The sequence below is a fragment of the Trichoderma citrinoviride genome, assembly GCF_003025115.1.
Source record: "Trichoderma citrinoviride strain TUCIM 6016 unplaced genomic scaffold BBK36scaffold_16, whole genome shotgun sequence".
NCBI classification, from domain to species: domain Eukaryota; kingdom Fungi; phylum Ascomycota; class Sordariomycetes; order Hypocreales; family Hypocreaceae; genus Trichoderma; species Trichoderma citrinoviride.
Genome location: NW_020194724.1, coordinates 572,475 through 585,253, shown reverse-complemented (window position 1 = coordinate 585,253; position 12,779 = coordinate 572,475). Strand labels below are relative to the sequence as shown.

At 54.4% G+C, this 12,779-nt stretch overlaps 5 protein-coding genes across 5 annotated transcripts; 3 read left to right on the top strand and 2 right to left on the bottom strand.

The window, feature by feature from the left end:
• Positions 1 to 848: 848 nt before the first annotated feature.
• BBK36DRAFT_147888 (glucocorticoid receptor-like (DNA-binding domain)) lies at positions 849 to 1,348 on the bottom strand (the record flags this gene model as incomplete). The annotated part of the gene is made up of 3 exons (XM_024897553.1): positions 849 to 911; positions 993 to 1,164; positions 1,240 to 1,348. Coding segments are annotated over 3 exons (344 nt in total), but the record flags the coding sequence as incomplete, so codon positions are not given.
• Positions 1,349 to 3,783: 2,435 nt separating this feature from the next.
• Positions 3,784 to 5,202, top strand: BBK36DRAFT_1128957 (glycoside hydrolase family 16 protein; the record flags this gene model as incomplete). The annotated part of the gene is made up of 2 exons (XM_024891690.1): positions 3,784 to 4,583; positions 4,647 to 5,202. 2 exons carry the CDS (start codon positions 3,784 to 3,786, stop codon positions 5,200 to 5,202), a joined length of 1,356 nt encoding a protein of 451 aa, XP_024746015.1.
• A 713-nt stretch (positions 5,203 to 5,915) lies between these two features.
• Positions 5,916 to 7,651, bottom strand: BBK36DRAFT_1172452 (FAD-binding domain-containing protein; the record flags this gene model as incomplete). Its single annotated transcript, XM_024895731.1, has 4 exons — positions 5,916 to 6,196; positions 6,267 to 6,475; positions 6,537 to 7,477; positions 7,562 to 7,651. The coding sequence occupies 4 exons, from the start codon at positions 7,649 to 7,651 to the stop codon at positions 5,916 to 5,918; spliced, it is 1,521 nt and encodes a 506-aa protein (XP_024746014.1).
• Positions 7,652 to 10,162: 2,511 nt separating this feature from the next.
• Positions 10,163 to 11,317, top strand: BBK36DRAFT_1172451 (hypothetical protein; the record flags this gene model as incomplete). The annotated part of the gene is made up of 3 exons (XM_024895730.1): positions 10,163 to 10,463; positions 10,554 to 10,862; positions 10,941 to 11,317. 3 exons carry the CDS (start codon positions 10,163 to 10,165, stop codon positions 11,315 to 11,317), a joined length of 987 nt encoding a protein of 328 aa, XP_024746013.1.
• A 515-nt stretch (positions 11,318 to 11,832) lies between these two features.
• On the top strand, positions 11,833 to 12,749 carry BBK36DRAFT_147881 (hypothetical protein; the record flags this gene model as incomplete). Its single annotated transcript, XM_024897552.1, has 2 exons — positions 11,833 to 11,925; positions 11,997 to 12,749. The coding sequence occupies 2 exons, from the start codon at positions 11,833 to 11,835 to the stop codon at positions 12,747 to 12,749; spliced, it is 846 nt and encodes a 281-aa protein (XP_024746012.1).
• Positions 12,750 to 12,779: the final 30 nt, after the last annotated feature.

The following is a 12,779-nucleotide window of genomic DNA, read 5'->3' as shown; positions in this document are numbered from 1 at the left end:
TCAGATCGTCGACTGTAATCTCGGGTAGAAATAGACTCTTCAACGCAAATCGTGGGATCGCAAGATTCTTGTCTGAAGAAAGTTTAAGACGGCGAATGTGAAGAAGTGTGTCGCAAGATGCAGGATCATCAAAACAAACCGAAGGCGACACTGCCTGGCGGCGAAGTGGGGAGCGCCACATTTCAGCCTCCAATGATTAGGTAAGCATACCTGTTCCCACAACTCACATGTCTGCACGATCTTCCCAGGAACTTGATATTCTGTAGGCAGGCATCGACAGAGATTCTTCGGCTGCTGCCAAATTGCTTTTAGAACTGGTATGGATGAGTCCCTTGAAAGAATTACAATACGCTCTTCCCAGGTACAAGCCCAGATCGAACGCTCATAATCACCGCTGCGTCACGGGAATTCTGCGGACCGCATAGTTGCAGTTAAGAAATCCAGGGTAGACTCCGTCTTGGTCATCTACCTAGCTCCTTGGCTCAATGGCATCTGGCACCTCGGCAGTAGCAATGTGCATTTTGATGGCTTAATATGAGTGGCCATCTATAACTCCGACCGGATGCTTGGGGTACCTGGGGAGGTAGCTCATGTGGCGTTGTAGATGCCGCGGAGAACATCTCTGTCGTGCAAGAAAAGAGTACGGCCCTTTCAGCATATACAGGGGCAACCGAAAACAGCGCACCGATAGAGACTGGAAAGACCGTTGTGGAATTCTTTTTCTGCCCTTCTTTGAAATATTTGTCTACCAAGAACCCGCAAAAAGAGTCGATCATATTGTACACATACAAGTTTATATACAGAGGGATTGCATAATCATGATTTGAGTCGTAAAAAGGCACCACATTCTACCAGCTCGCCCTCTTCACGCCGGGGAGATTTCCTGCCAGGGCCTCCATTCGGAAATTGAACTGCCAGACAAAACAAACCACAGTGTCAGCTTATGTTATCGAGCCAAGTCGGGTTCGGGGGAAAAGAGATAAAAAACGCACTCTGGTCATCTTGAACGCCCTCAGCACACCGCGTCCCTGGCCTCCCATGATGCAGCGGTTCCGAATCTGCGTAGGTCGGGTGTAGCAGTGCATCTGCGAGAGCTGCAGCTGGGCCGTGGCTCGCACTCGGGGCGGCAGAGTCGTGTTCCGGATCACGTATCGGAGAGCTTGTCTAAAAATAGCAAAGAAGGACGATCAGCACAAATCTCTTCAGATTGCAAGCATAGAGTCGAATCAAAAGAGCTACCTCTCCGTCTCGTGCTCCTCAAAAACCTTGCGCTTGGTGTGGTCGCGAATGGTGCGGGCCTTGACGAAGCACCCCAGGTCGAGCTTCTTCGCCCGGAACATGGACATGGCGGGCAATGGTTCTGCGCGATGCGGGCGAGCGGCGGCCGAACCGTTTCTTCGTCTCGTTTCTTCGGTTTCGTCGTTAATTGGCGATGGAGATATTGGAATCTCGGGATCTGGTCAAAGTTTGATGACGCCAAGCTGTGGCAGCGTTTAGCCGGCGAATTGCCGATATTTTCGGCATCGCAATCTCGACAGCCAAAAACGCCAGTACCTCTTCGTACCCAACTGTACCTACCTACCTACAAGCCACAAACACTTCGGCTTGTCGCTTTCACCTTCACATGGGGCGCCTTTGAGAAAGATATCTCCCAATTCTGCCGTGGCTCGTTTCTTTGCTCTGCTCCCTCTAGATTTCTGTTTCTGTGTCGTTGCCCACTATCTTGTTGCTCATTTGCCGATTCGGATCATCGGCTGCTGGACGGAGTACAGAAGTATCTCTTTGCGGACGCCGACCTTGGACAACCATCCGAGCTGCCTGAGAGACTCCATAAAAGTGCCTATTAATGGATGCGTCTCTGTCCAGGGGCCATGGAATCTATTCGTACGACACTGACTCCAGCTACGTAGAGCTACTACGACAAGAAGAGCAACTCTGGACGTGGTAGCTGCCGATCCAACCGTTGACAGCTTCTTTCTTGGGCATTTTTGCGGAGGCGCAGTGCCAATGCTGGTTTGATTGCGACTGGATAACCCGGCATCAACAAGGCAGAGAGCCAAATCGCATCCATGCCCTCTTGCTCCCATTCGGCGAACTAGGTGGGCGGCCGAGAGGTTCTAAGAAGCCCCAAGAGGCCCCGAGAGCCCTCGCAACTCCCTGACCTAGAGCAAGAGTCGACGTGACTGTTTCAAGCCGCTGGATCTCCCGTGGCTCGCGCATGCACGCCGCATGTACCCAATACCTGCGCGGCGTTCGATTGGAGCCGGCAAAGCAATTAAGATTGACTGATCCCTGGAGGAGAGACGCGAACTTGAACGTGAATGGAGGCAAAAACGCTCGAGAAGGCTGCATGTCCGTCGTGTGGCGTGGTATTCCCGGCGTATTGGCTACCTGCCTGCCCCATACTGTCAGCAGCACGGGCACACGTACCAGGTACGAGCGACCACCATCAATGCGTTGCGCGGCCCCATCTTTCAGGGGAAATAAGCCCCAGCGACTTATGCCGGCTCGGGCCTAGCGGGCTCGGCGCGCTGTGCCGGATCGGTGCCTGGCGCGGTTCTGTTTCTTGTTTGTTCTTTGTTCTTTTTGTTCCTTTCCCGCCATCACAGCATCAAGCCTCCATCGGCATGACCAAGCTCACTCGAGTGCCGTTATCCAGGTACCTAGTCAAGTGCTCCTGGTGCTAAGGTGCTTACTGCATTGTGAGCATTATGACTACCTAGCACCAGATCCAGAACATCGCTGCAGCGGCCCCTGCGTCTGCATCGCGGCCAAGGCGTGTCACTGCTGCTTGCGGACCTGCATTAGCTGTTCCATGTGCGTCCGTTCGTTCAACCCGACGTCCATGGAATCCATTCCAGCTGCTGGCCATCACCTCACCCAATGGAACTGTACCTCCTCCAGGATACCTGAGCTTCTGGGGGGCTTCCCGGGGTGCCTCTGCTGGTTCCTCTGGGCGTATCAGGCGCTGCAGGCCGCTGGAAATTACCACCAACCCGGCCCCCCCCCAGCACCTCCAGTGCTCCAAGGCGCCTGGAGAGCAGAACCTCCTCGCCCCAGGACCCCCCGGGGACCCGCCAAAGTAGACGGTACCTGCAGCGCTGCCCCCCGGCCAAGCAAGGCCTCGTACCCCTTACACAGGCCTCGGCGGACCCCTCGGGGCTTGTCTGCATCAAACCAACTTGAACCTGGAGCCCCTAATCTGCAATCTCCAATCTGCAATCTCTCTTGTCGTCTGCTTCTGCTTCTTTTCTTTTCCGTCCCTTTTCCTTCTTCTGCTTTCTCCTCGTCGCGATTCTATCCTTATCTGCTCACCTCCGTCCTTCCTTGAAAAAACTCTGCAACAAGAGACCTTCGGCATCGTGTTCAGGGGCCCTCCCGTCTCTGCGCTCGCTGTGAGAACCTCGTCTCGTCCTCTCTCTGACACCTACTGTACGGACCGTCGCATCTTCGCCGCTCATTCTCTCCGGTGACAGTTGCTTCATCCGCTGCCTCGAAAGGGATTCAGCAGCAATCATTATCTGATCCCACCAAGACACTCCCTTCGGAAAGAACATCCGGCTTCTCTTCTCTGCAGGGCCAGAGGAAGCGCATCACACTCACTCATAATACTACAACACACGATACGCTGTTGATACGTCGACGTCTTCGACACTCGCGCATCGACAAGCATTGCCATTTTAGCCTTTGATACCCACGCCTGTTGTGTGTTTCAGCGGTTCTTTTTCTGTCCTATAATACCCATTCATTCTCTTGCGAAGCTCAACCTACACACGCCTCAAAATGCGATACTTGCGCGGTCTCCTTGCGGCCGCCCCCCTGCTGGGCCTGGTCTCTGCCCAGGTGTCGACAAGCTGTAACCCGCTGAACTCGACCGACTGTCCCACGGATCCCGGCTTCAACACCGACTATACCTTCAACTTCAACACCACGCCGTCGTACGAGCTGTGGGAGACCACTGCTGGGTCTGTGTCGTACGATCCCGAGACCGGCGCCGCCTTCACCATCAACAAGCAGGGCGACTCGCCCACCATTCGGACCCTCTTCTACTTCTTCTTCGGCCGTGTCGAGCTCTTTCTCAAGTGCGCTCCCGGCGTCGGCATCGTCAGCTCTGCCATGTGGCTGAGTGACGATCTGGACGAGGTCGACTGGGAGTTCCTGGGCGTCAACAACACCGCTGCCTCGACCAACTACTTCGGCAAGGGTCTCCAGGACTACCACAACGCCGGCATCTACACCACGGCCGACAACCAGGCCGACTACCTCAACTACACCACCGTCTGGACCAAGGAGGGCATCGACTGGTACATTGACGGCAAGCACGTGCGCAACCTGACCCCTGATGCTGCCAACAAGACCCGAAACTACCCCCAGACGCCTATGAGGCTCTCGCTCGGTATCTGGGCTGGCGGTGACCCGACTCTGCCGGAGGGCACGCGTGAGTGGGCTGGTGGTGACACCGACTACAGCAAGGGTCCCTTCACCATGTACGTCAAGAGTGTCCGCATCACCGACTTTGGCGGTGGTTCAGAGTACGCCTACGGTGATACTTCTGGCTCCTGGGAGAGCATCAAGGTCACTGGGTAAGTCTATGTTGCAGAATTGATGGTATCGTGAGATTTGAAAGTACTGACGTGGCCAACCAGCGGAAACTCGACCTTCTACGAGGCTCTTCACCGGGCACCCAAGCTGAGCACGAGCCAGAAGTGGAACAACCTGCCCGCCGGAGCCCGCATCGCCGTCTATGCGGTCGCCGCGGCCCTTGGTGCTGGCCTGATCGGAGCTGCGATCTGGTACTGCATCCGCCAGCGCCAGTCGGGAGCCCGCGAAGCTCGCTTGGCCACCGAAATGGAGAAGATGGACCGTATGGAACTCGACAAGCTGAAGCGCGAAGGCGTTGACCCGGACGCGTATACTGACTACGACTCTCGCAGTATGAGAAAAGAAGGCGTCGTCACAACTGATGCGCCCCCGGTCAACGTCAGCCCTCTCGACAGCAAAGGCTGGACCGCCGTCAATATTGAATCGCCCATGGCGTCGCCCGCCCCGTTCCTCAACCCGGGAGCCGGTGATGCCCCCGGTAGCCCCGGATCCCCTGCCCCGTCACATCCCGGCCCTAACCGGGGCTCCAGCACAGCTCCCATCCGGACCTTTAGCGCCAGCCGCACGGGTTACCAAGGGATCCCCGGCGGAGAAGTCTAGATGCTGGCTGTTACATGTACATACACGGGAAGACAAGGGATTCCAGCACAGACGTCATGAAGTTTCAAGAAAAGACAAAAAAGAAAGCGGTGATTTGCTATACATGCTACTTTTTTTGCGGTTTTGATACGCTCGAAAGAGGGAATTACATATATAATGGGGGCCATGCAGCGCGTGAGGACGAGACCTTTTCTCTTGCAAGTCTCTCTGTCTCAAGGGAAATCTTTCAATGACTTGTTCCTTCGTGTTTTGACTTTTACTGCCTCCAGACCTATGGATGGCGTTATGGTGTTGAGCTAGAAAGGGGATGTATGGCTTTATGGACACTTTTTTTTTACAGATATATATATTACTTTTGAATGCACACTGCCTATGGCTCTTTATAGAAATTGCTCGTATGTCGCTTGCTTTGTAAGGATGCTATAAGCTGAAATTACAACAATGCTAAAGTCCTATTTGTCTTCAATGACGGTATAGGATGAGATATTAATACTGGACACATTCGATGGCTGTCTTAATTTCAGATCCACTGACTCAGGCCACTCATCTCACAACACGGCCCTATGAGCCACGATGAAGTGATCATTGCTGTCTGATTATTCAACAATACTAGGTAGGTATACGTATGTACAATCCCAAGTCCCTTTAACCAACATTATCACATTCTATCCAATCTCATAAACTCCGTTACGCGCAAGTCAGGCCCTATCCCTCTAGCAAGTAACCTTGCTCAGCTTGAACCCACCAGGCATCAACTTCTGGAACACCCCCTCCGGATCATATTTTGCCGCAGCAGCCTTCAGGAACTTGACGCTCTCGGCGCCATATCCACAGAGCGGGTTCTGCGTGGGAGAGGCATAGTTTATGTACAGGAAAGGGTGGTACGTTCCGTGAGCTTTGGCGACGGTCTCGGTGGCGGTGACGAACTTGTCGCGAGCGTCATACATCATCTGGTCGAGGGAGGGATCGGTCCAGCGGGAAGTGAGCCAGACAACTAAGGGCGGTTAGTATCAGTATTTCATCTCTTGTGGACGGTGAAGAGAAGAGAACGTAAGATGGCGTACCAATCTGGTCAGGGGCATCGGTCAGCCCAAGGCTGTTGCCGCCGTTTTTCGCAGCAAAAGTCTGCTGGACCTGGGGTTGGGGGATAAACGAGATCATCCAGTCGACCTGGTCCTTCTGGGGGAGGTCGTTGTAGATGGCGTCTGTCGCGTCCCAGATCTCACGGACGGTGGCGTAGTCGTTTGTGAAGGTGATGCTGGAGGTAACTTGCCTGTATAAGACGGTTAGCGATGCTTCAGTTATAACAATATTTATGATATTTCGAGACGCACCGGTATCCCTTGGCCTGGAACTCGCTGACCTTGTGCACAAAGTCGGCAAGCTTGATGGGCCCGACCTCGTTCTTCACCTGATTGGGCATGTTCATGAACGCCTCTACAGAAGGCGGATTCTCCTGCCCAATCGTGTTGCCAAACGCCGCGTTGACAATCTGGCCCTGGCCACCAGCCAGATACACCGTCATCAGCTGCACGGCCGTGTCCGTGTCGAGGTGGTTGTTGGCCGTGAAGTCGACAATGGCCTGGCTCATCTGGTCCTGCACCTGCGAGTACGTGGCCTGCGGCCCATTGAGGCTCACAAAGACCTCGCCTCCCCAGAGCCCGTCAAAGTCAAAGGCCTCGAGCTTAAGGTGCGTCACGATGCCGAAGTTTGTGTTTCCGCCCTTGAGCGCCTTGAACAGATCTGGGTTGCTCGTGGTGTTGGCATGGACAATCTCGCCCGAGCCCAGAACGACCTCGTAGTCGATGATGTTGTCAATGGCCCAGCCGCGCTTGGGCTGGAACAGCGACTGGCCGCCGCCAAGGCTGACGCCGCCGGCGCTCACGTCCTCGCAGATGCCGCCCGTGAAGCCGATGTTGCTGCTGTTGAAGGCGTCGTAGGCCTCGCCCCACGTGATGCCCGCGCCGATGCTGACGTACGAACGGTCGTCCGCCAACGCAGTCGAGTTGAGGTATGTGAGGTCGATGGAGACGCCGCCGTCAATGCTGTTGGCGCCCGGGTTGGCGTTGTGGCCGCCTCCCCTGACGGCAAACTGGCACTGGTTCTTAGAGATGATCTTGATGGCCTTGGAGACATCGGTGGCGGACTTGGGGGCCACAACACAGCCTGGGTGTAGGACTGAGGTGCCTGACCACCGAGCGTTGATCAAGGTGTTGTAGGCGGTACTGTTGGGAGCGTGAAATGTGCCCGGAAGAGACTGGGCCAACTCACTACACTGTGGTAGGAGGGCAACGGGACATTAGTGACATTGACCCCTTTGTTTGAGATGGCGCTGATCAAGTGTGTTGAGAGGACTCACGCAAAGAGCTTCTGCACGCGTAACTGAGGGTACAGCCTCGACATATCCGGCCAGGGCCAGCGTCGAGGCAGCAATGAGAGTGTTCTTCATCTTTGGGGAACGGAGTCTCTGTGTCGAATCAACCAAGACTTTCCTATTCGCGACTGCAGAGTAGGAATCGAAGCTTGAAATGTTCCTCTGCTTCTTCCTTCTTTCCATCATCGTCCGGGGAACCACGTGTAGTTATTATACATGTTCCATCGACAGGTATCAAGCACGGCTGCTTGGCTGTCAAAGTCCCACTCCCACCCTCTTCACTGGCCTTGAGATACAAGCCACTGTGATTCTGGGCACGAATATCACGTACTCGTACAACCAACCCGAGAATAAGGACCAGGCAAGGTATGGCACAAGGGCAGGATTCCTCCCCGGTCCCTACACCGTGACACCAGAAGGGAAACTCCAAAAGCAAAAAGTGGGAAGAGCCGGCGAGACCGCGCAATACTGCTGTTGTCGTGGTTCCCCTTCCTGCTGGGGCTCAACCTCTTCGGCCCTCAGTCAAAAGCCACAAGTTTCATATTTACATAGCCTTGTCGGCGGTTTCTTGCTGACCGCCGACTTCGTGTATTGTGGAACGTAACCCAACAGCTCTACTTCCTTCAATAGTCAGGCTGCTTATTAGTCCCACCCTGTCTCAAATAGGCACCTGGTAACCTGCTTAGAGCAGGGATGTCCATGAAGCGATTGAGAAAAACCATGAATATATGCTTCATCCGTAGATTACAGACATCAGTTCTCAAACACATCGCGATTCGCCAGTCGATTCAACGGGAAGCCTCGAGGTAACCGGGGTGCAGACCCCAAGGCGCTACGAAGACACCTACCTATGCTGAGCGTGCATGACACTACGGGCCTGATGTCCAGCGAGTACTCAAGTATTGCTGCTACAGGTCTATCCCCGAGATCAACTGAGTACACCAGCGTATTATAAGTGGTGGGTAACACTCCTGAAACGGGCCGGTACTAGGATTTGCAGCAGTCAACGGAGGCACCAAGTAGGCAATTCATCTGATCTGCATGGGTTGGGAGGATGCAGTCGCGTATGTGCCGAATGGACCGTTACCGGTAGGTGATGTGACTACACGATACCGGTATATGAGGCTGCCTGTCGGCATACAAGGGTACTAAGCCATGTAGCATGCCGGAATCCGTTCTAGCCTGCTGATGAGTTCTTCCAGACCGAGGCAACGCGATAGCCGATGTTTGATTTGGCTGAGCAGAAAGGCTATGCATCTCGGTCACGCCGAGTACTGCGGCGGGCGTTATAAGATGAATCCAAGCATCGTTTAGAAAGAGAAGGCATACAAACTGGATACTGTTGGCCCCTAGACTAGTAGGTACTCGACTACATCGTGCACTGCTCTTTAGCACGCGGGGGCACCATACCGCTGTTGAAGATCCTGCAATATTCAATGTGCCTTTCCGCTGACATCTGTAAATGAGCGTCAGAGGATTTTCTGACCAAGGCTCCAGAGCCGAGCAGTTGCAGGATCGCGTTTTCGGCGGCGAGGTGTGCCGATCGGCTATTGCAGACATTGCCTATCCGTATGTACATATGTGCGGCCGTGATGAGGAGCATGCCCAGACGAGGTGAAGGAGCAGAAAATGTCTGTGCCCAGCCGGAGCAAAAAAGATGTGTCTGCAGGGATATGCACCCACTCTGCTGACAGGATCGCCCCTTTGGAGAGGCAAAAAGGATAGACCCGCTGGGAGATGTTCACCAACGGGACCTATTGCTTGACAGGGGACGGCTTTTCTACATTGGTTTTATTGGTAGGACAGATTGTCCGCTGATGCTGCTTGCATGTATATTGTTTAGTGACCTGAAGGATCGTAAAGCTGCCTCTGTTCGTAGTATATGCAGATTGTATGAAGAAGCCAGTGGGGTAGGACTTGTAATCCTGCAGAGGGAACATTTACATGGCCCGCCACTTCGAAAGTGCTTTGACAAAGGATCGCTGCTCAGTATACGTTGGGGGTTTACACACGAGACAGTTGCTCAACTTTGAGAGGCGTTGGGAAGCTTGAGGCGATGCGTTCATGCAACCTGGCAACCTATGTAAGCCTTACTCTTGCTTCTGTTGCGCTCCGATAGCCTCGGCAGGGCGGGGTGCAGGTGCCTGAATTGTCGTCCTCAACGCTTCAGCAAAGTCGAATTATTTTCCCCTGTGAGCGAATATCAGATGATGGAAGAATGAATTGGCGAACAGCTGGATATTGTGGCCTTCGCGTTTGGTCGTTGCTCGGCTAACTCGATTCTTGTGTTTACTTGCACCTCTGGTTGATGGTGTATTTACACCAAAGGTTTGCTTCGTTGCCGCTGACGTCATGCCGCGGGCACAGCTTCCGATTCGCCCATCTGGATGAATGATGATGCGTCGCCTCTGATCAGTTGCCCAAGTGAAGGCAGGAACCAGCTGTGACCATTTCGTGCAGGCATCACTTTGGAAATTGCATCATCAACACTCTGCACGTATAGAGGCATCACCGCAATCTTGTCCATTCCTCTTATCCCCCATCACCAACATCACAATATTGTGACGTACGCACATCCAAAACGCCATGGCTGCCAACGTTCCAGGCATCATTTGGAGCGCCCTCAGGGCACTCAACCTTAACGAGGTTGCCAGAGATGGTCCGAGCCGGCGGTCATCGAGTGCGTCCGACGACAGGCCTTACGAGCCCAGCCTTGTCGACATCGCTTTGGTCAAGGCAATGCTCATTCGGGCCAAGAAGCTGCCTCCTGATCTCGTCGATACCATATTGGACATGGCCGAGTACTGGGCTCACTCCACGACGCGGCTGGACGAACGCATCGGCATCCTTGGCGGCAACGAGGAGAGGGAAAACAGATTTCTGGCACGTATTCCTTCTTGCTTGCCTAAGTCAATCCACACACCCACCTGCGCTTATACATTCCTCAGCCTGTGCTTTTGCTATGACTAACCATGAGAGTTGCAGCTTCGGTCATATCCCCTCGGCCTGGTGGACGCCGGAACTCGCCAGAACGCAAATGATCAGCCATATGCCACCACCCTTCCGACGCCTCGGCCGCTAGGCAAGGCTCTCGACGCCAGCTACTTCGCCAAGTCAGCCGATTATCCTGTGCCACGCCTCACTCACCCCGCGCGAAAGGTCGTTTTTAAGATCAGAAGCCAAGACCAAGGATATGTGAGCAATCCAGAGGATGCCAAGGAGCCTTACTCCAAGTCATGGACCTGGTTTGACGTCGGTCTCGAGAGGTTTGATGCTGAAGGCGCAAGTGAGCAATTTTCCACGTTTCCTCGTCAGCACAGTGCTTTCATGAACTGAATCCGAGCTGACGATCAATGGCTATCAGGTGATGGATCCGTTCCTTCGATCAACTCGCTTCGGCCTGTGCAACCCCCCATCCGCCAGACGTCTACAGATCCAGATGGCTATAACTACACTCACCAGCTGCTGCACTCTCCCGAGTGGGAGATCCAGAGGAACCAGACGGCTTCCAAGAAGTGGCAAGATCACGTCATCACATGGTCCTACCTCGACGACATCGATCCCGACTCTGAGGCGGCAAAGGCTCTCGAGGAAAAGGGCAGGGGTCGCGCCACAGGAAATGGAAAGTTTGTGAGAGAGCTGCAGGTGGGTGATGTGATTACGGTCTGGGGCAAGGCTCGGTTCCCGGGCTGGTGCAACAGAGTCGAGTCTGTCCAGATTGATGTGTATTGGGCGGTGTGATGCTTTTCGGGTTGCGCGTGTTTGATATGTCATTCTCCTTTTGGCAGCATAACTCATGCTGAAGCTTGCACATGTGATCTGAGTAACGAGTGAGATGAGTGTGATTTCTGGGTGTTGGCACGTCTATCAATTCTCTATTATGAGACGTTCAAGAGAGAGAAATGAAGCATAAGAAAAATATCACAAGCTAGAATGAGAATGGATGAGAAAAGAGGAATATATACGATTCCAAGATGCGACGACGTTGCTCTGAATTGAATGCCACAATTCAGCGGTCGATAATGGTGAAATATCATGAAGTCGGACGTTGACGTCATTCAGGTGCATACGTGCAAGTGTTAGCATGAGTGAGCTGCCTAATCCTCTTCTACCTCTATTCAATTCATAGCCCAGAAACAAACATCACCACTTCACTCACGCCTCAATCCCTTCGACACCCGCACATGTTGCTCAGACAAGCAATAAGCAGATACAGGCTCGCCTCATCCGTGTCTTGTCGCCTTCATCACCGCACCATGGCCTCCTTCACAGCTACTCCACACAACATCCCCGTCCAGCTGCCAGACGGCCTCTCAGAAGACCAGCTCCGATCCTTCAAGCCATTCACCGTGGGTTGGCCGAGCTTGCTTCGTATTGTTCATGTCTGACCACCATGTACTAAGAAGAATCATGCACGCAGACCTGGCTTGACACCCTCACCAAATCTCTCGCGCTGCAGGCAGACAAGTCTCACCCGTTCCACCCCGATCCGTACGCCCTGCGCAGAGTAACCGTCCAGTCCTATGACCTCTTCGGATCAGGTCGCCTTGGCTTCGTCAAGCTCACAGCGGCCGTGTCGAACAAAGCGGGCGAGACACTCCCCGCGGCAGCTCTCCTGCGCGGGCCCAGCGTGGCCATGCTCGTCATGCTCGTGCCGGACGACGTTCCCCCGGATTCAGACGAGCGCTACGTCCTCCTGACGGTGCAGCCGCGCATCCCCGTCGGCAGCCTGAGCTTCGTCGAGCTGCCCGCCGGCATGGTGGACGGATCGGGCAACTTCAAGGGCGTGGCCGCGAAGGAGATTGAGGAGGAGCTCGGCATTACGATTCACCAGGACGAGCTGACGTGCCTTAGCGAGCTCGCAGCGGATGCATCTGGGCAGCAGCAACGGGCAACGGCGGCAGCTGGCCAGGGCGAGAACCTAGCGGCAGCCATGTATCCGAGCGCGGGCGGATGCGACGAGCACATCACCATCTACAGCTACGAGCAGCGCATTCCGAGGAGCCAACTGGGCGAGTGGGAAGGCCGGTTGACGGGCGAGCGCTCCCATGGTGAGAAAATCACGCTCAAGGTGGTTCCCATGCACAATCTGTGGAAGGAGGGCGCTCGAGATGCAAAGTGTCTCGCCGCGCTAGCGCTGTGGCAGGGTCTACGCCAGGAGAAGAAAGTGTAGATCGAGCGTCTGGGACCTCTTTGCCTTGCC